At 32.7% G+C, this 21722-nt stretch overlaps 1 protein-coding gene and 4 non-coding genes across 9 annotated transcripts; all 5 read right to left on the minus strand.

Moving 5' to 3' along the window:
- Positions 1–1834: 1834 nt before the first annotated feature.
- LOC145091037 (U1 spliceosomal RNA) lies at positions 1835–1995 on the minus strand. Its single transcript, XR_013701927.1, has one exon. It is a non-coding gene; the product is annotated as a U1 spliceosomal RNA (small nuclear RNA).
- Positions 1996–4114: 2119 nt separating this feature from the next.
- Positions 4115–4274, minus strand: LOC145091038 (U1 spliceosomal RNA). Its single transcript, XR_013701928.1, has one exon. It is a non-coding gene; the product is annotated as a U1 spliceosomal RNA (small nuclear RNA).
- A 6207-nt stretch (positions 4275–10481) lies between these two features.
- Positions 10482–13708, minus strand: LOC145086832 (mitochondrial fission protein ELM1-like). Of its 5 annotated transcripts, none has more exons than XM_079024666.1 (11): positions 13506–13708; positions 13076–13223; positions 12864–12921; positions 12660–12756; positions 12255–12398; positions 12021–12147; positions 11843–11955; positions 11682–11745; positions 11491–11584; positions 10829–10937; positions 10482–10726 (listed from the first exon to the last, which is right to left on the minus strand). In XM_079024666.1, exons 1-11 carry the CDS (start codon positions 13617–13619, stop codon positions 10625–10627), a joined length of 1170 nt encoding a protein of 389 aa, XP_078880792.1. In that variant the 5' UTR covers positions 13620–13708; the 3' UTR covers positions 10482–10624. The 5 variants fall into 5 exon arrangements, with proteins under 5 accessions (XP_078880792.1, XP_078880793.1, XP_078880791.1 ...); XM_079024667.1 differs by having other exon boundaries at positions 12021–12119; positions 12255–12316; positions 12691–12756; positions 12864–12930; XM_079024665.1 differs by having other exon boundaries at positions 12864–12930.
- A 3762-nt stretch (positions 13709–17470) lies between these two features.
- Positions 17471–17631, minus strand: LOC145091039 (U1 spliceosomal RNA). Its single transcript, XR_013701929.1, has one exon. It is a non-coding gene; the product is annotated as a U1 spliceosomal RNA (small nuclear RNA).
- A 1665-nt stretch (positions 17632–19296) lies between these two features.
- Positions 19297–19457, minus strand: LOC145091031 (U1 spliceosomal RNA). The gene has a single exon (XR_013701921.1). It is a non-coding gene; the product is annotated as a U1 spliceosomal RNA (small nuclear RNA).
- Positions 19458–21722: the final 2265 nt, after the last annotated feature.

The following is a 21722-nucleotide window of genomic DNA, read 5'->3' on the forward strand; positions in this document are numbered from 1 at the left end:
ATTCGTACAAAGTTGTCATGCCCTGATCATTTTCATTTTTTACACAAGGCCAAATCGGTAAATTGGAAAAGAAACTTATTTGCCTTTTATAAATTTGTTGTTTACACAAGGCCCTGATCATATATTTTGATGTTATTTGGAAGATTCGCATTCCCAACTCTTTGATACATGACATTATTGTCTTTTGGTATTCTAACTAGCACATCATCATTTGAATTTCTTAAATTAAAAAGTGCATCATTATTACAAGCAACATGTTCATTAGCTCCTTAATCAATTACCCAAGGAGTATTGAAAATGTACTTACCAACCATGTTTATCTATAGTTTTTGTGTGTCAGTTAGCTGCTTTATCAACTTAGTGTTTTGCTCCAAACTTAGCCCCGATATTGGACTAGCATTGAATTCAACGTTTGTCGCCTTTGGTTTTGGTTTAACTTGCTTTCGTTGATCTCCTGTTGTCTTCCGTTGACGCGTATCCCACCACTCTGTATAACCGATTTTCTCGAAACACCCATCAATGGTGTGACAAGTTTTTACACACTCTTTGCACTTCGAATTTTCACAAATTTTCTTTTCATTTTGACTTTTCTCGGAACTTAGTTGAGTATTGATAGGCAAACGCATTAATGTTAACCTTTCTTGTTATGATGGTGTTGCATTGATGTTCTTCTTCCGCAAGGAGATGATAGGTGTCGTCGAGGAATGTCATGGGCTTTGTGCTTAATATTTGTGGTCCAAAGAGGTCATCGAATCCCATGAGAAACTCGTAAACATGTTCTTTCTCCTTAGATTCAAAGAGTCTTTTTCCTAGATGACAGGTACACTTGCCACATATATACTTGGGAACGGGTGAAACCGATTGAATTTTATCGGATATCCCTTTCATCTTGGTGTAGTAGGTTGAAACATACACCTTGTCTTGTCTTAGTCCCATCAATGTGCGCTTAATTCATATGCTCGAGGAGCGCTCTCTTTGCCAAATTTGTCTTCAAGATCGTTCCAAATCTCCTTTTCAATATTAGCATACTTTATGCTATTTTTGATGTCTTTCTCCATGGTTGTCATGATCCATCCCTTTATGATGACATCACTTTGTTGACACGGCCTCAATTCCGGTGAGTCGTGAGTCGGTTGAGCAATGGATCCATCGATGAATCAGGCATAGTTTTTGGCAAACAAGAAGTATTTCATCTCTCTAGACCAATCGGAATAGTTGCTTTCGGTGATGTTTTTCGTTAACATGCATTTGTTTTTGGATAGTCATTGGGGTGGATGTAATATGGCGAGTTTGGATCGGAAGAAGGATTAGCGGAACTCAACACCGTTGACCATAATGATTTATTTGCGGATCAATAGACTGCCTCTGATACCATAAAGAATTGGTTCTGATACCATATAGAATTGATATTTTGGATTCAAGCTGGAAAATTGTATTCTTGGTTCATGTTTTATTAAAGCATAATGGTCAAGGTTTATAAAGGAAAACTAGCTTGGTAAACAAACAATAAAAAAAAAAGATAACTAAAAGACTAGAAATAAGGAAACAATAATTCCTAATATATATGGATCAATATGACTATCGGATAAGTAAATCCAACAATAAGAGAGCATAGAGCACAGGGACCAAAAGAGCAAGAAAGCTTCAATTTTGGATGGACCATGTTAATGAAAAAAAAAATGCACTCAAAAGATTTGATGATCCAAAAAGTGTAGTTAATGAGAAGGACCAAATCTACATTAACATAAATTTAATAATGATAATATAAAACTAACAACAAACAAACCGATTACAACTTGTATGCTTTAGAGGAAGACTTGAACTAAGATATTTGACAGGGGCTGCGCGAACGCAAGCCCCCACTGTCACAAATTATGATGTAGGTTCGACCACTTGGGCCGACCTTAAAGCAGCACCCCTTCAAAGTGCAATGAAGGTCACTACTCTAGGCCATGAGCCATCTTGACCACTCATTGACCCCATCCAGGTAAGTAATTAATCCGTTGGTCTAGCTCCCCTTTTATAATATTTCCCCTGCCTTTAGTTTTTTCCTTGAAGCGATGTGGGATCCCATTATTGCATCAAAACGTTCTTCATATCTAATGAGTGTGATATATAATTTGAATTGTTATTATTCGATGAGAACTTTATTTTATTTTTTACTTTGACGAAAACCAATACTCATATAGTGATAAACATAAATACACTTTGATTGCACTCTTTAACTTTTGATGAATGTATATTCAGTTGCTTATAGTAAAAAAATTAATAAAAATTCATAATGTGTTAGTACCTAATTGGTGACAAGGTTGTGTCAATGGTAAGATTAAAGAGTTGTTACCCTACAACTTTTTATCATCATGAATTTGTTATTACATCTAAAAAAAATATGAGATTGGACATAAACCCTTTCTTTATAGAGGAGGTATTGGATCAAATGCCTTAAAACCATATTTACAAGTTTGGTAAATAGGTTGAATGTCGGAATGATTTCATTTAGTGGTTACCAAATAGTTTGTTACATTCAACATATAGTTTAAAAGTAAGAGGTATGTTTGCTTCTCACTTTCTAAATTATCACCGATCTCCCTATATAATAAAAGAATCAATTCTTGGCACATGCCGTTTTCTAAGTCCATAAGTTTTCTAAATTCCTAAAATACTCCAAGAAAAATCAGTCTTTGAATTTATGCAATCCAATATATAATTTTACCATCTTATTTATGTTGCTACAAAAATAATCTATAAATATTTGAAAACAAAAACTTTGCAATCAGATAATGTTGACTTTGAAAATACAGCCGTATTATTTTAGTTAAAAATAAAAAAAAGTATTTTATACATTTGAAGGGTTCTATGTAGCTCTAACTCTATTATTGTAGGATGAAAATCGATTTTTTTGCATGACAGTTTTTTTTGTTCATTGTTATAAAAGATTGAACTTATAATTTTAAAATTTTTAATTTTTATTGAGAATGAAAAGGACATAGGAATCAAAGTTAGTCCCTGTTACTTCTAATTTCATTTATTTATCTTTATTTTTTAACAATCTGATGAAGGAAAAATGTTCAAAATGATAACCGTTGATGTTTCCATGTTCATTTGAGTGACATGTTTTTGGACAAAATATCTAACTATTTTAAAAAGATTTGGTTGCAAAATATATGGCTAATAATAGGTTTTTTAAAATTTCACTTTTTTTTAAGAGATTACAATTATTTGCATAATTTTTGTGGAAAATTGTTTTTAAAAAAGTTGGGATTCTTAGGTTTGCCTTTATACGGTTTTAGCAATTTACTTCATTATTTTTGTTGTACGTCAACGAATTATTGAAATTGAAGGTATCATAAGTATGGGAGGACATTACTATGGATTTCATCGTCTCCCATAGAAAGACAACCATATGGGTCATTGTTGATCATCTAACTAAATTTAGTCACTTCATGTGACAACCCAATTACATGGCATCGATGCTTGTTCACATGTTCCTCTCCAACATCTATCAACTTTATGGGTTGCATTGTTCAACTGTTTCGGGTCTAGACTCATTTCTAGAACCTTGACACGACACTCTTCTAATCCGGTGCATACGTATCACCAACAACACTGATGTGCTTCAACTGTTCTGTCAAGTCTTGTCTTCATTGATTCCTAAATGATGAATCAAAGACTTGTAGTTGTTATTCACACCTTGCTAAGTTTGGTGCAATTCTCCATATCACACAACTACTCGAATGACACCATTTCATGCCCTTCACGCCCGCCCTTCATTGAGCCTACCTGGCTACACGCTCGGTATCACCGGTCACATCTATCGACGACACCTTGCTCACCCATTCCTAAATCCTTGTAACTTTGAAGGAGAATTTAGTTTGAATAGGACAACAATTGTCATCTCAAGCGGACCAACATCTTAGGAGAAGGTTTTTTAGATAGACAACAAGGTGGGGGGGATCTATGTCCGCCTCTAGGTATATCATCAACAATTTGTACAACAAGACAACTCAAAAGAGAATGAAGAGTCATTACGTTCCTCATATTTGTTCCGTTTCAAACCACAATGTACAAAAAAACCAGTAGTTGTTAAGCAAAAATTTCAAACTAAGATATTGGGCAAGGGCTGCGCGAACGCAAGCCCCCACTGGCACAAATTATGATGTAGGCTCGACCACTTGGGCCGACCTTAAGTTAGCACCCCTCCTCAGTGCAATGAAGGTCACTAACCTAGGCCATGGTCCATCTTGACCAACCATTGACCCCATCCAGGTAAGTAAGTAATCCAATTACCTCGTTTCGTTTTTATAATACTTCCCCTACCTTTCTATTTCTTCTTTCTGGCGATGTGGGATCACATTAGACTTGCATATTTGATATTTCCACAGAAACTCTTTTCCTTCAACACCTTTGCAGAAACTCTTTGCTTTTAAGATGAAAGCATCAATCGAAATGCATTGACAAATTTTTTAAAGATTTCACATATTGGTTCCTTTAAAAAAAATTATTCATCTCTAATAAACAGGAAAAATCTTCTTTAATGATTATTGTTATAAGCCAGAGAACACAACAAATAAAACTCAAAACAAAATAATATTTTTACCTGTCAACTATTTGACTGTAATGTCATTTTAACTTCTTATTTTTAGATATATTTTATTTTATTTTTTCCGTTTGACAAAGAGCAGTAATCATCTGGTGATAAGCATTAGCTCACTGTGATTTAAGGAGTTCTTCAGCTCGATCATGATTGATGAGCTTTCATGAGAGTTTGATACAACATGTCATTGTGATATACATTGGTTTATGGATTACACTCTTTTAACTTTTGATTAAATTATATTCATTTGCTTATAGTCAAGAAAATGAATACAAATCCATAACATGTTGGTACCTAATTAGAGACACTTGTGTGAATAATAAAGATTAAAGAGTTATTCTCATACAAGCATTTATCATATATATATATATATATATATATATATATATATATATATATATATATATATATATATATATATATATATATATATATATATATGAGATCGGACATAAAGATCCACATTCCACACTCTAATCATTTGAGGGTGCTAAAAACCCAACAATTTAACTATTTTCGAATAGGACAAATGAAATGTAAGAGTTTAAAATTATTTTTGTTACAAGTTCAATAAGAAACCAATGTATTCTAGTTATAAATTCATAATTATACATCAGAATTCTAATCAAATTAGTTAACATATATTATTAATTTGAATCAAGAGAACAAACAATGTAAGCCTTTATAATTGTTATTGATGATTTATGCTATACATAATTTCGATAACATGTAATCGATAAAAATATACAATTTTGGCTCCATTATGAATGCAATTTCCAGCCACGTTCAGCAAGTGCTTTTATCACATGCTCAGCTGCTTCTGATGTGTCTCTTAATGGAGGATGGATCCATGTTTCAGTTATCTGTAAATAGTAACACCATGAAAATAAAATACAATTGATCAAGGGTATTGATGTCTTTTTGCCCATTTGCTATTTAAGTGATCATATTGTGTTTCAACTTACGTTCCCTTTACCAGTGAATGGTCTCAGCATCCCTCTTTCTTGTAGACATTTATGAAAATAGGAAAACTTCCATGTACACCTCTCCGCTCCAATTACATAAACGGGCTTCCTGGAATGTAAAAGAAGAAAAATGAGTAAATTACCATTTTACCCTTCTGTCTATAAGTGCTATTGCTTAGGAGTGTAATTGTATTACCGGTTTTCCCTTATGTCTACAAGTGATGCTGGATTAAAAAAAATGACATTTTAGGACTATACGAGTGTAAATGACCATTTTACCCTTCTGTCTACAAGTGATGTTGGATAAAAGAAAATTACATTTTTGTACTGAATGAGTAAATTACCATTTTACCCTTCCTCCCGCAAGTGATGCTGCATGAGAGTAAATTACCATTTTACCCTTATGTCTACAAGTGATGTTGCATGAGTAAATGACCATTTTACCCTTATGTCTACAAGTGATTGCTTAAAAGTGTATAACCAGTTTTCCCATCTGTCTACAGTTGATGCTGGATAAAAAAAATTACATGTTTGTACTAGATGAGTAAATGACCATTTTACCCTTCTGTCTACAAGTAATGTTGGATGAGTAAATTACCATTTTACACTTCTGTCTACAAGTGATATTGTTTAGAAGTATATTACCAGTTTTCCATTATGTCTACAAGTAAATTGACATTTTTGGAGTGAATGAGAGTAAATGACCATTTTACCCTTCTGCCTTAATTAAGAGACTTACCCGGTAACTCTTAGTTGAATGAGAGTAAATGACCATTTTTGGAGTGAATGAGAGTAAATTTAGTCACTTCATCGATCTCACAACCCAATTACATGGCATCGATGCTTGTTCACATCTTCCTCTCCAACGTCTATCAACTTTATGGGTTGCATTGTTCAATTATTTCAGATCTAGTCTCGTTTCTAGAACGAGTTTATTTTACTTTAAAAAAAAAAAAAAAAAAAAAAACTTTACACGACGCTCTTCTAATCTGGTGCGTACGTATCACCAACAACCTGATGGTCAAACTGAGATGCTTCAACTGTTCTGTCAAGTTTTGTCTTCATTGATTCATAAATGATGAACCAAAGACTTGGAGTCATTATTTACACCTTGCTAAGTTCTGGTGCAATTCTTCATATCACACAACCACTCGAATGACACCATTTCATGCCCTTTACACCCACCCTTCGTTGAGTCTACCTGCCTACACGCTCGGGTCATCACCCGTTGCATCTATCGACGACACCTTGCGCACCCATTCCTAAATCCTTGTAACTTTGAAGGAGATTTTAGTCTGAACACAACAAGTGTCATCTCAAGCGGACCAACATCGTAGGAGAAGGTTTTTTAGATCGACAATTAGGTGGGGAAGGTATATCGTCAACAATCTCTCCGACAAAACAACTCAAAAGAGAATGAAGAATCATTACATTCTTCATATTTGTTCCAGGTTCGAACTACTAAACAAACAAATTACAATTCAGTTCATTACATTATTCCTTTTTCATGTAATCGATATTTTATCTATATGACACTTAAAAGTACATTTTAGGCCACAACCCTCCTATCTAATAAAAAAAATTATGTTGATGGATTATATAGAACATTTTTGCTACATCAGTCCAAACTTGTCCGCTTAAATCACAAATAGTCAATACTGATTAAGTAATAGAAGTATTTTTTGTATTTTACACTAAGCATAGACAGATAAACAGAGTCATGCTGAAACATTTTTTGCAGTGAATGCGTATATACAGGCTACTATTAACTTGAATTAGAACAACAGGGAAAGTATAACGAATTGTTAGATTAAGTAAGCAATTACAGAATAACAAAAGAAGCAAAAATCAAAAGTAAAAACCAGTTGTCGTTAAGCAAAATTTTGAAATAAGATAATGGGTAGGGCCTCGTTCTCTTTTTATACAGCTAACTCGCTCTTTCTATTTCTTTTTTCTGGCGATGTGGGATCACACCAAAGTGCACCACTCTGCCTTCATACACCTTTATTTATAATTAGCTTGTCGAAATGCATTAATATTTCAAACCATGATACTTTATATTTTTTTCATTCAATAAGAAGTTTAATATCTTTGATTAGCGTGACAAGGTTTTCTTTTATAAAATCTAATATAAGCCAAAATAAAGATAGATTGTGTGTATCTCAGGGACTATAATTTTAAGTTTTTCTTTAAATGATAGTCTTTTTTCTATTTATTTTTTTTCATTTGGAGAGGTCAGTAATCGTCTTGTGATAAGCATGAACATAGTCTAATTTCAACACATCATTGGAACCATACAAAAGAAAACAATGAACTACTATGAGATGAGTATGGATCGAGACATTGAAGTACTATGAGATGAGTATGGAACGAGACATGAACTTGTAGCATAGACTCTTTGATCTTTGATGAGTGTATATTTAGTTAACACAATATGAAAATTAAGACTTTAGCCTAGTTTTCAAAAATTGTGTGAATAAGTAGTTTTTTTACAACCATTTTTCATCAGAAAAATTATAAAGGCTCACATACACATTGTAATACACTTACCATTTGAGTTTTATAAAAAAAGCACAAGTAATTCAACAAATTTAAATAAGCCAAATAAAGTGCAAGGGTAAGGTGGTGTTTGAGATTTGCTTATTTAACTTAATACGCACTTTTTGATAAAAGTGATTATTTGCTTTTATAGTTACAAAATACTATAAGTTAAAAAGTGTTTGGATTACCTCATTTGGATTAAAAAATAATCGGTTAATAAGTCATAAACTAAAAAAAAGTGTTTGGATTAACTAAGTAGGTTTAGTACGAAAATAAATGGTTTTTCTTGTGTATAAACTAAAAGTTGTTTCTTACAAGTCATAATTTTTAATTTCCATAAAACTATGTCTCGTAACAGAGGATACATCCATGTTTCACTTGGATGTAAACATTAATGTTATCAAACATAATTGGAAAATTATATACAATTTATGGAGGATACTTATGTCTTTTGGGTTTGCTATTGAAGTGATATGTTTGTTTTAAGTTATCATATTGTGTTTCTTTATGCATAAATAGTTGCAAACTTACATTCTCTTTGCGATTCGATCACACCATCCATCTTTCTTGAATACATCTATATAAGTATGCTGACTTCCATGTAGACCTCTGTGCTTCAATTTATGGCTTCCAAGAAGGCAAAAGAGTAAAAAAGAATAAAGAATAAAAGTAAATGACAATTTCACCTTTATGTATGTTGTGTACAAGAGAGTAAATTATCATTTTACCATTTTGTTTTACAAGTGATGTTGAATAAAAATACGAGTTTCTTTTTGGACCAAATGAGAATAACAATTTGTTTCTTTTTTAATTATTGAGCTTAATGGGTTAATACAAAACAATTATATATGGTTGTTTCTTTTTTTACTTAATATGGATATAATGACTTAATGGGTTAAGCGGAAAAATATGCTTAATGTATTAAGATACAAACCCTTTACCTAATTTTTCTTTTTCTTCTCCTAACTTCTCGTGTAAAAATTGATGAATATTGTGAATTTTAGTTTTTATTGGAATGTGATGGTAAATGCTTATTTAGATTTATTCATATAGTCTCTTCAGTTCTTAAAATAAAGAAACCTTATGTACATGACACTTTATCTAGACAAACAAAACAAATATTGCGTATACGACACTTTATCTTGACATACATCATTTCCCCTAAAGCTACTTTGTCCTTACAGGAAAAAAAGAAGGAAACAGCCCCAAACCGGCCAAAGTGATGCAAAATAAAGGTTACAATTTTTTATTGGATGAGAGTTAATGACCATTTTAATATTATGTCTACAAATGATGTTGAATAACGAATGTTTGTTTGTATGGAAACTGTTATAAATTGAATTTATGAATGTTCGAATGTTGAAGAGGCTCAATAAACTTACCCAATAGTGCATGCTTCACTTAGCATGATGACTAAATCAACAGCGACCACAAAAGCATGAACCCATGGTGGAAGCCCGATGTGTGATTTGGATCTTTCTACTTGGTGTTGGTTATTATAATAACCAAAACATAAATTGCAGAAGCATGAACTTTAGATATTGGTTTTCGAATCTGTTAAAAGAAAACTTAAACAAGAAAAGATTGATTACATACTCATGTTCATTGTGAATTCCAAATCCGAAGAACACGTGTTCATTATGATTTTCAAATCTGAAGAACATGATAAGTTTTTCAGTTGATCTCAAGAACACTCTCTAAATCCCTCATCAACATTACACATGAATTGTATGCATGTATTACGTATATTTTCATCTGCTCCTCATCACATGTATATATAGATGGATATATATCATAATATGATAAATGGAAGTATATAGAGGATATCGAATCAAACCGGATCTCAACCCACAAAAGTTAATTAAATATTTTATAAATCGGTCTATCAACTATTTATATCTTTATCATAATAACGGGATTCAATGAGAATTCAAAACATCAATCGAAATGCATTGACAATTTTTTTAAATATTTCACATATTGGTTCCTTTAAAAAACTTAAAAAAGTTGTTCATCTCTAACAAACATAAATTTTCTTTTATGATTATCGTTATAAGCCAGAAAACATAACAAATCAAACACAAAACAAAGAAATATATTTTTACATGTGAAATATTGACAGTAATGTAATTTTAACTTCTTATCGAATATATATTATTTTTTTTTTTTTTGTTTGACAAAGAGCAGTAATCATATGGTGACAAGCATTAACTCATTGTGATTCAACGAGTTCTTTAGCTCAATCATGATTGATGAATTTCAATAAGAGTTTGATACAATATGTTAATGAATTTATTATCCTTTCGAGTAAAACCATAAACCAAAATGGCTTAGTGTTTAATCAACTTAGAATTAAGCACTCCAAAGGAAGTTTCAAAGTATTCTAATCAAATTAGTAAACATATATTATTAACTTGAATCAAGAGAACAAATAATGTAAGCCTTTATAATTGTTATTGATGATTTATGCTATAGATAATTTGATAACATGTAATCGATAAAAATATATAAAATTTTGGCTCCATTATGGATGCAATTTCCAGCCACGTTCAGCAAGTGCTTTTATCACATGCTCAGCTGCTTCTGATGTGTCTCTTAATGGAGGATAGATCCATGTTTCAGTTATCTGTAAATAGTAACACCATGAAAATAAAATACAATTTGATTGAGGGTATAGATGTCTTTTTGCCCTTTGCTATTTAAGTGATCATATTGTGTTTCAACTTACGTTCTCTTTACCAGTGAATGGTCTCAGCATCCCTCTTTCTTGCAGACATTTATGAAAATATGCAAACTTCCATGTACACCTCTCGGCTCCAATTACATAAACAGGCTTCCTGGAATGTAAAAGAAGAAAAATGAGTAAATTACCATTTTACCCTTCTGTCTACAAGTGTTATTGCTTAGGAGTGTAATTGTATTACCAGTTTTCCCTTATGTCTACAAGTGATGACGGATTAAAAAAAATCATTTTTGGACTGAGTGAGAGTAAATGACCATTTTACCCTTCTTCCCGCAAGTGATGCTGCATGAGTAAATTACCATTTTACCCTTATGTCTACAAGTGATGTTGCATGAGTAAATGACCATTTTACCCTTATGTCTACAAGTGATTGCTTAAAAGTGTATAACCAGTTTTCCCATCTGTCTACAACTGATTCTGGATAAAAAAAATTACATTTTTGTACTGGATGAGCAAATGACCATTTTACCCTTCTGTCTACAAGTAATGCTGGATGAGTAAATGACCATTTTACCCTTCTGTCTACAAGTGATATTGTTTAGAAGTATATTACCAGTTTTCCATTATGTCTACAAGTAAATTGACATTTTTGGACTGAACGAGAGTAAATGACCGTTTTACCCTTCTGCCTTAATTAAGAGACTTACCCAGTAGTGCAAGCCTCACTTATCATGCTGACTGAATCAGCAGTGATGAGAAAAGCATCAGCCAAAGCTAAATGTCCCATATGTGGATTTGGATCTACACAAACACAACAAAACATATGAAAAGGGCATTCACGTCTTTTTCACAAAACAAAATATCAAGATTCAAGAGCAAGTCCTTGTCCCACTCCCACCTTTTCCATCCCAGATATAAACCTTAGGATGGTTGCAAAATTCCTTTACCAACATCTCAGACACCTGTAATTTGGTAAAATAAAATTATTATACATATATAAAAAAATAAAAAATTAGTATACATTATACGATTAAAAAATATATATACATAAAAATATACCTGGTGTGGGGTTCTTCTAGAAAATGAAATTCTAACACTCCCACAACTTGGAAGAACATTCATTAATGATGTTGTTAACTCTCTAGCAAGATCACCACCATATCTGCAATGACCTGTAACAAAACAATTAAATAATCTTTTTATTTTTTTTACAAAAAATAAAAAGATTAAAACTCACGAATAGGTCCTCCAATGTTGACTACAAGCAAGGGTCTGGACAATAATGCCAGCTCATCATGCCAGGTTGAGGCTGCATGTTGTAATGCAGCTGAATCAACTTGATGAAGGGCTCCAAGTGTTAGCATCTAGGATTGCATTTGCATATGAATATAATATTTGGAATTAAAATTTAAGTTTTATTATTTATTTATTATGTGTGAGGATGAGGATTTCAAGAAAAAATGTTACTCACCACATTTTTTCCTTGATTGGGAGTAAATAATCCATGAAGAAACCATGGAATGTGTTTCTTTCCTTCAGGAGTGAGTGGATAATAATCATGATGAGGTGTAATTATCAAATCAAATCTATTTAGATTTGATCTTGGGTGTTGTATCTATAACAATAATAGAATCATAGATGTGGTATTTTTCAATTTTGGTCCCAAAAGATTTTCTCTCTTGCAATTTTGATCCTTATTTGAGGTTTTTGTAACATATTTTGTCCCTGTTTAAGTGGGGAGCAAAATTGCATAACCAACTATACGTTTTGTTTGGAATAGGGACCAAAAACGTTACAAGATTCTAAATTATGGACCAAAATTGTAAAAAAAAGTAATTTGCTTTACAATTTACAAATAAAAGATGCACAATCAAACCTGTATAGTGAAAACATGGTCTGGAGCTAACCGTTTAATTGAAGTTGCAACAGAGATTGTATCACGCCCAGATGCAACAACCAACAATGGACCATTTCTATCAAAAAAAGAAACAAATTTGATGTTAAAAACATGGTTTTAAATTTAATAATGATGATATATTTTGATATGATCTCAAAGAAGAAAGAAAGAAAGAAAGAATACTTTTCAAAAGTCTCTATAGCATTGGTTGCAATTAGGTCAGCATCAGCTTCCAAGATTTCTGATTGATCTATAAACATTAGGATCATAAGACATTGGTTCCCTAAAATATCATCTATAGAAGCTTATTGATATGAAAGAAAATGATTTCCCATTTGATGAATCTGTTATTTATTGTAATTTATAGACATATAACAAAATCTAGAGTGTGCTACCTGTTCTTGCAACTGATTTCTTCCCATGACTAGAAACAGTTGACTGTGGATTAAAGATTTGGCTTTTCAATCGATCTAATCTTTTGTGGGTAGAAACAGGGAGGAAATTAAGCCACTTATTGATCCCATTTTTTGGCCTATGAACACGCTGTTCAAACAATGGTAACAAATCGGCGTACAAAGTGTTAACAATTTCTCGTAATGATGTCAAATAACAACGAGAAATATGTTATGAAATGTGCCAATTCGATGTTTAATATGTTCAAACTCATTTGATGCGAATGCATATCGACAAAAATGGCTTGACAAATGTAATGATCTCGATGATGCAGAAGCTTGTATTAACATGAGAAGTCGAAATTGATAATTTTTTCCGTTTTTTTGGGGCTCAAAACAAAAGTAATGAAGCATACGAATGATAAACGCTTACATACAAAGAAAGCCGATGAGATAGACCCAAAGCTCGAACCAATCCAAAACACTGATTCTCAGCTCCGGCGAAACCATTTCCGATTATAACAGCTCGTCTAACAGTTCTGTGCATGTTTTAGTGTGTATGTAATGGAGGGAGTTGAGGTTTTGCTAGGGTTTTAGTTACAGCAGGTTCCTCCTTTGGGAGGACGATCGGATCCGGGTGGATACAACCCTTTTAGAGTCGGGTGGGTTTTTGGATTTAGTACAAAAGTTTATATAATTATATTATACTAAATAACTAATCACGTTTTGATTATATTTAGGGTATCAATTATCGACACAACATGAATCCGACAAGAATATAAACAAGTTTGGATCGAAATTTTTTGAACCGTCGACGGTCGACCCATTTATTATGTGGGTCGTGTTCGGGTTTTGAGTTTGTGTTGGTCAACCAAATCAAATCAATTCCTCCACAAATTATGATGACTACGTTTTCTACCGGATATATCATGGATGCAAACTATAAGGATGGTGTGAGTGGGGAAAACTCTTCGGAAAATAGGACAAAATTTTCCAACATCCAATTGATGTTTTTTTTTCTCCCTTTGGAGATGTTAAGGCTCCATCAAGAATGAGACAATGACATTTGGGTTTATTTCAAAAAATAGTTTGTGTTATTGCTTACATTTTGCTATTAATAATGGTTGGATTTTGTTAAGTTTGATAAGTTTATGTGTTATATAGAAATTTGCTAATGTGATTGGATTTTGATAAGTTATCTTGAATTTGATTATTCTATCTTTGATTTGTGTAAGTTATGTGTGGACCAAAAGATCATATGTTAATAATGTCATTAATTCAAGCTTGATATGTATTAGTAATCAGGGGCGGATTTACTATGGTGCCCATAGTGGTACCGGCGACACCTAGTTTTTCCGGACGTAGTGCAAAAAATTTCGATTTTTTTATTAATGTACACCTACAAACAAATGATTATATTATTATTATTATTATAGTTTAGATAAATTATCAAAGGTTGAATAGTTGAGTTGGTTTAACGCGTCCGACTTCTTTTCTTAGATGTTTTGGGTTCAAGTCCCACTCTCAACAAAAATTCTTTTTGATTTCACGCCAATTCCAGATTTCAAAAGTTTTCACAAAATTAATTTGCGCATTTTCGGTTCTAAAATTTTTGGATATCTTTCTCCCTCTCCGCGATCAAAGAGACCACAACAGTGTGTTACACGATTTCTTTCTTTCCCGCACTTTAATCTGAAAATACAAACGTCGTCATGGAGAGAGACGAAGAACGACTGCCCTGTACCATCGATAGAGAAGAAGCACCACCACCAGTACCACCCACCAGAATTCATCTACACACTAGGTATATCTCCACCATAACCGAAACAAAAATTTCGTTTTTAATGTTCTAGTGTTGAACATTAATGCAATTGGGGTTTACCTTTTTTGATGTTTTAGGGTTAATAAAAAATTATTGGACAGGGCATCTTTTGTAAAATGGATTTCCACATCCTTGGTAACATCGCAACATCGATTTAACAGTCAATTAAGGTGGTGTTAATGGATCAATTGACTGATTAAAATTGCCCCTTTATTCGCACAAAACCAATATGCCCCTGCTTTAACAGTTTGTACCATCAGGATTTTCTTAATAAAAGCAAGTCATCAGGATTTTCTTAATAAAAGCAAGTCATGTTGACTGCTTTAACAGTTTGTGACCAAACTGCCCCTATATACAGTTTCTTCTATTGCAGCATCATCAGGATTTTCTTAATAAAAGCAAGTCATGTTGACTGCTTTGCTTGTTTGTAATGACTGTTTTGCTTGTTTGTAATGATACTCAAGCTTGACCAAACTGCCCCTGCTTTAGAGTTTGTTTTCTTTTTCTTCTTTTTAATTGAAATAAACAACCTGCACTCAAAAATCATATGGATTCCAATATTGCAGCTTAACAAAGAGCTTGATACAGGGACTTTAACACATCTACTTGAGGGATTGCATTATGATAAAAATGAAACATATTTACCCTTATAAAAGCTTTTCTTTCACTTGGAAAGTAAAAATATACATATATGATTTTCCTTATAAAATTAAAAATATAAATATATGATAAAACTGAAACATCATGTTCTAGCTTTTCAAGTCATCTTCCCTTACTTGGAAAGTAAAAATTTACATATATGATTTGCCTTATTAAAGCTTCTGTTCACTTGTTAATAACTTGCATCTAAGTATTGGACTAATTTTTCTTATTTTTATTTCTCTAATTTGATACCCCTTCTCACTCTCAAGTTTATGCTTTCCTTATACACAAGTCATGGGTTTGTTAATCTTAACCGACCCGACACAAACCCGACCCAACACGGACCCTTTTTCCAGGTCTATGTTATCTTATATTATCCGATTTTTTTTGTGCAACTACCGCTAGTTATTCCTGCGTCTGCCCCTGTTAGTAATGTAATTGATTCGAAATGATTATGTTAAGCTTGATAAGCTACATCTATTTAGTAATGTGATTGTCTGAATTTGAGTATGATTGTTTGAAGTTCAGTAATGTGAATGTCTGAATATAAGTCGATCAAATTGATTGGATTATGGTCAAAATATTGTTCATGAAGTGTTCATGGGTATTTATTGATCTTGAAACCAAATGAAAGAATCCATTCACAATTGTTATGAATTTATTATATTAACCTTGATAAGTTACATACTTTTAAAATTACAATTGCTCTAAATTGATTTTGTTATGCTTGATATGTATTAGTAATGTAACTATTATGTTGATGAGTTTTGAGTATTGTGATAATCCTACCACAATTGCTCTAAAATTGGTTTGTTCAGGAAAGAAAATTGGATGTGTGAAAGGTTGACGGAATTTACTGATAAAGTAGTTGTTGGGAAAATGATTAAGGTGATGCTTTCATTATTTCATAATAGCTCTGAATTGGGGTTTATTCAAGAAAGAAAAACTGGATGTGGGACAAGGTTGCCAAAAAATACTAATAGGGTGGTTGTTGGAAGAAAGGAGACGAAGGTTGCCAAAATTTACTCGAGTTGGACGGTGGATGGTGGTGGTGACTTGGAATATATGGACGATGATGGTGGTGGTATCTAGTTCTTCAAGTGTTCAATGACATATCATCTCACATGTGTTATTTATGTGGTTTGACATAAAATATGCATGTCACCTCGTATTTCATTAGGTTATACATGGTAACATATTAATAAAAGGTTTTCTTCCTTTTATTAAGCATGTCATAAGAAAATGCACAGAAATCAATTCAATTATCTTTTATTTTTTTTTTAAAACTTCGTTGGTTATAAAGACAATAAACCTATGTAAAATAACTAAATATTACAAAGAAAATGAGGCAATAAACCTATGTAAAATAACTAAATATTACAGAGAAAATGATAAATTGGCATGCGTATCGTGTTATCATTGATTATGAAAGAGGGAGGTTACTATCCTTATGGTCAAAATAGTGGCCATTTATAATAGGCAACTCATAAAACATTCTCATTATGTTAGAATAAAACGATTTATAAAATACTATTTATGTAATTCAATAAATATTAAAAAAAAAAAAAAAAAAAAAAAAAAAAAAGTTGATAAAATCTTTGTATTTAAATATTTTGTTTTATTTAATAATTAACACAAACAATCAAAAAAAATGTTATCAGCATCAAACTCCAGTGGACTATGTATTTATAACATTTTTAAACTTCTAAATTATATCCCTTTTTAACAAATTAGTACTTTTTAAAATTTTATTAAAATTCTCATACTATCCACAAATTCTTCTTGTTACAATGATGGTGTAGAAACATGCTCAATTGGCATGTATAGGTAGTATGAGGATTAAAGTATGTTTCTAAAAACATACCTATTTAAATAAGTTTATAAGGAATACAAAACCTTTACCAAGAACAAAAACATTTGGACTACGATATTGGTCAGGGGCTGCGCGAACGCAAGCCCCCACTGGCACAAATTATGATGTAGGCTCGACCACTTGGGCCGACCTTAAGTTAGCACCCATCCGTAGTGCAATGGAAGTCACTAACCTAGGCCATGGTCCACCTTGACCAACCATTGACCCCATCCAGGTAAGTAAGTAATCCGTTTGCCTCGTGTTTATTTTATACAGCTAACTCTCTCTTTCTTTTTCTTCTTACTGGCGATGTGGGATTACATTAAAAGTCATATTCCATTCCAAATACAACTCTGAGCTCTCGTAATCTTTCACACCTTTTACTTTGAAGACATCATTATTGTTGAATGAATAAATTGATTATTATCATGTGTGTGAAACAAAACAAAAGATTAAATTAATACAGGCTTATATAAGCCAGAATAAAAATATATGGTATACATCAAGCTGAAAACAAAGACATACATTTAAATGTCTACTCCTGAGTCCTGACTATAATACATATTTTTAACTTTCTTTAAATGAGAATTTTACTTTATGGAAAAGCAGTAATCGTCTAATGATAAACATGAACACTATTTGATTTCAACTTCTATCTTTATCAAAACTAGATGTTGAATTTGTATCAGATTCCTTGAACTTTGATAATTTATCAACAAGAGATTGTGATTGCAACTAAAACACATTGAACCATTTGAGTTTACTAATAACACAAGAATGTCAAATACTTTTGAAAAAGACAAAAGACAAATGAAATGCAAAGGTTTGATCACTAAAAAAAATGAAAACCCTGATTGATAAAATGGTGAAAGTATGTTGTGTTTTTATGTATTTTTCTCTAGCTTAAATAGATAACATCATGGATGTGATCTCCATCAATGCTCGGCTACCTCAGTTGTGTCCTGTAATGGAGGATGCATCCATGTTTCACTTATTTGTAAACAATAACACAACAAACATACAATTGGAAATTAAATACAATTTGTCGGGGGTATTAGTGTCTTTTTCCGTTGCTATCGAAGTTTTAGGGTGGTTTTAAATCGTGTTTGTTTGTACACTTACATTCCCTTTACTCTTGTAGGCATTTATAAAAGTATGCAAACATCCATATACACTTCTTCTCTCCAATCACATAAACTATAGGTTTCTAAAAAAAGTAATAAAGGAAAAAAAAAAAAAAAAAAAAAAAAAAGACATGGTAAATGACTGTTTTACTCTTTTCTGTATGGTGTATATCATGTTGAATTAGAGTAAATTACCACTTTACCCTTCTCTTTGCAAGTGGTGATATATTTAAAAATGATTTTATCTTTGGACCAAATAAGAAACTACCTTTTTACCCTTCTGTCTCTACAAGTGCTGCTAAATAAGAGTAATGACTATTTTACCCTTATGTCAACAACGTAAAAGATTGTTTCTTTTTGGGCCGACCGTCTGAATTTAATCTAAATAGAAGTAAATGATCATTTTATCATTTTTGTCAAGTGATGTTGAATAAAATATTTGAGATGCATTATTATAAATTAAAATTGAGATGCATTATTATAAATTAAAATTGTTAATGCCAAGATATTAAAAAGGTTCGAGACACAATAGGGCAAGCCTCATTCGGTAATCATTCTATTATTAAAGCCGTAAAAAGTCATCATCATACAAGAAAACAAGTGGAAACTGTATTCAGCTTTACGTTTTCAAATAGGAAAAATAAAATTTTGAAAAATCCGTAATAAAAAAATATTACTGTTTGTTTTGAAGATCTAAACGTCATAAATATATGAAAAAAATTAAGTCAACAATTAGCTCATCACAGGAGTAGGCTTTACAAGAAAACTCGAACTGATGAATTTGGCAGGGGCTGCGCGAACGCAAGCCCCCACTGACACAAATTATGATGTAGGCTCGACCACTTGGGCCGACCTTAGGCTAGCACCCCTCCTCAGTGCAATGGAGGTCACTAACCTAGGCCATGGTCCATCTTGACCAACCATTGACCCCATCCAGGTAAGTAAGTATTCCAATGTCCTCGTTTCCTTTTTATACACCTCATCTCTCTATTACTTTCTATCCACTGCCGATGTGGGATCACATAAAAAAATTCATGTTCACTATTCTAGTCTCGTTTCTTTTTCCTCTTCCTTCTCCTGTGAACATCAAAATTCAAAACTAACGCATATGCATTTTCTTTTCAATCAAGGCTTATATATAAACTACAACTAAAACAAAAGCCAAAAAAGAAGATATACATTTACGTGTATGTTAATGATTAATCAACAAAAAATGTAATCATGATCGGACTTTGATTCCTATGTATCATTAGAATTTAAAAAATAAAAAAAACAAAAAAATACACTGAACTTGTAGTGTATTCTATCTCGTATATTGTACTAAATGTGTATGGATTATGAAGCAAAACTTATATCATAAACTCTTTGATATTTGACATAGTATATATGTAGTTGAATCATATTGTCATATGGCACCGCAACTAGATCCGTTGAAAATAACTGATACCTGATTACCTAGCCATCCCAACCCATTTTGAATTCGAGTAGATCGGGTCGGGTAAGCAAGTATCAGATTCATAAATTCGGTAATTGGGTAACCCGATATTTAAATAAGTCGGGTATCATGTATGTTTAAAAAAAAATTGGGTATACCGGATACTCGATTAAAAAAACACCTAATATTCTTAACTTATTGATCCATATGGATTTATTAATTTATATAGTTATTGTTCCTTCTAGTTTGAACCAAATACGACATGGATTTATTATTTACAAAGTAAAGAGTAAAATCTAAATTGCACTTTGAAAAAAAAAATAATGCTTACATATAAAGAAATATAACGAAAATGAATCGCACGATTAGATACTTTTTGATTACTTTTTTCGAAAATGAATGGGACGGTTGGATACCTTCTGAATACGTTTTTTTTAGTCAAATACACATCATATTTCAACTAATGTAACGACCCAAAATTATAAGGTAAATTTTCATTTTTAATTCAACCGGAAACATCGATTATCTTTTTTCTAGTTAGTCAAAAGTATTTCAAAATAAAAACTGTTATCAGAGTACAATCCCGAAATCATAAAGTTGTAGAAACATGAGTGGTACATTCCGATCAAGTCGAGCACTTCCCTTTCGAACCTGAAGTACTTGAAACCATAACCATAAAAACCGTAAGCACAAAGTTTAGTGAGTTTCCAAAAATAGCTAGCATCCTACATAACATACATTAGGCCTAGCCCTTCCTGATCCATGGGCCTAGCCCAACACACAAATGGGCCTAGCTCGTCATATAGTGGGTCTAGCCTAACATACAATGCAAGAGTCACAAAGACAACTAGCATAAGAGATCGTAGTGGGCCGGCATTGGTGCCTTCAACCCACGGGTACAATGAGGAGACTCGCCTTGATCCAAGATAACCAAATACACGAGTTGTTGCCACCGGAATCCTCACGCTGAACACAACCAAATTATCCATAATCAATATTTAAGGTATTTTCCCAAAATCCAAGGTCCAAGCCATATATAATCCTTCCAATGGGTAAAAGACCATTTTACCCCTCTCATAACCGACCCCACAACCTATGGCCTAAACTCCAAAAGACCCAAGGCCCGAAAATGAGCATCTCAAGAGTACACCCTACGTATTGAACTCGTACGCCCCATGTACTGTTTTCCGATGCACAATGTATTACTCACCAAGCCTAAGGACGGGGACACCATGCTCTACATTGAGCGTACGCGTATGTACGACCAGCGTACTTACCAGGTGACTAAATCCTTCATTAAGCACTTAATGCTTAATACCAAAACGTCTAAACTTCGATCTAACCTCTAAATAAGGTCTTAATCCATAAAGTTGCCAACTTTACTCCCTTGCATGCCTTAATGGGGACCCAAAACCCGTTTTTATCCATCTAAACCCATAATATGAACCCCAACTTATGCATGATTCAACCAACCCCATCCAGATGACATTTTTATGCACCCACAACCTCAGAAAATGCTAAGATCTAACATTCTAAGCTCCTGGAATAGCTCATACTCACAAGAATGGCTATATGGACCAAAATAAACCCAAAACATGCCTTATACTAAATATAACACATAGAGTCGTCAAGTTAGAAGCTTTATACCTCCTGGAAGTTGATAAAGATTATTAGAGCTTGGATCCACAAGCTCCAAGCCAAGCAATGATTCCAACAAGATCTCCTCCTTCTCCAAGGCACACCAAAATCATACCAAATCACTCAAAAGCCTCAAG

Source organism: Lactuca serriola, chromosome 2 (assembly GCF_051521515.1).
Source record: "Lactuca serriola cultivar US96UC23 chromosome 2, Lser_US96UC23_V15, whole genome shotgun sequence".
Classification (NCBI taxonomy): Eukaryota; Viridiplantae; Streptophyta; class Magnoliopsida; order Asterales; family Asteraceae; genus Lactuca; species Lactuca serriola.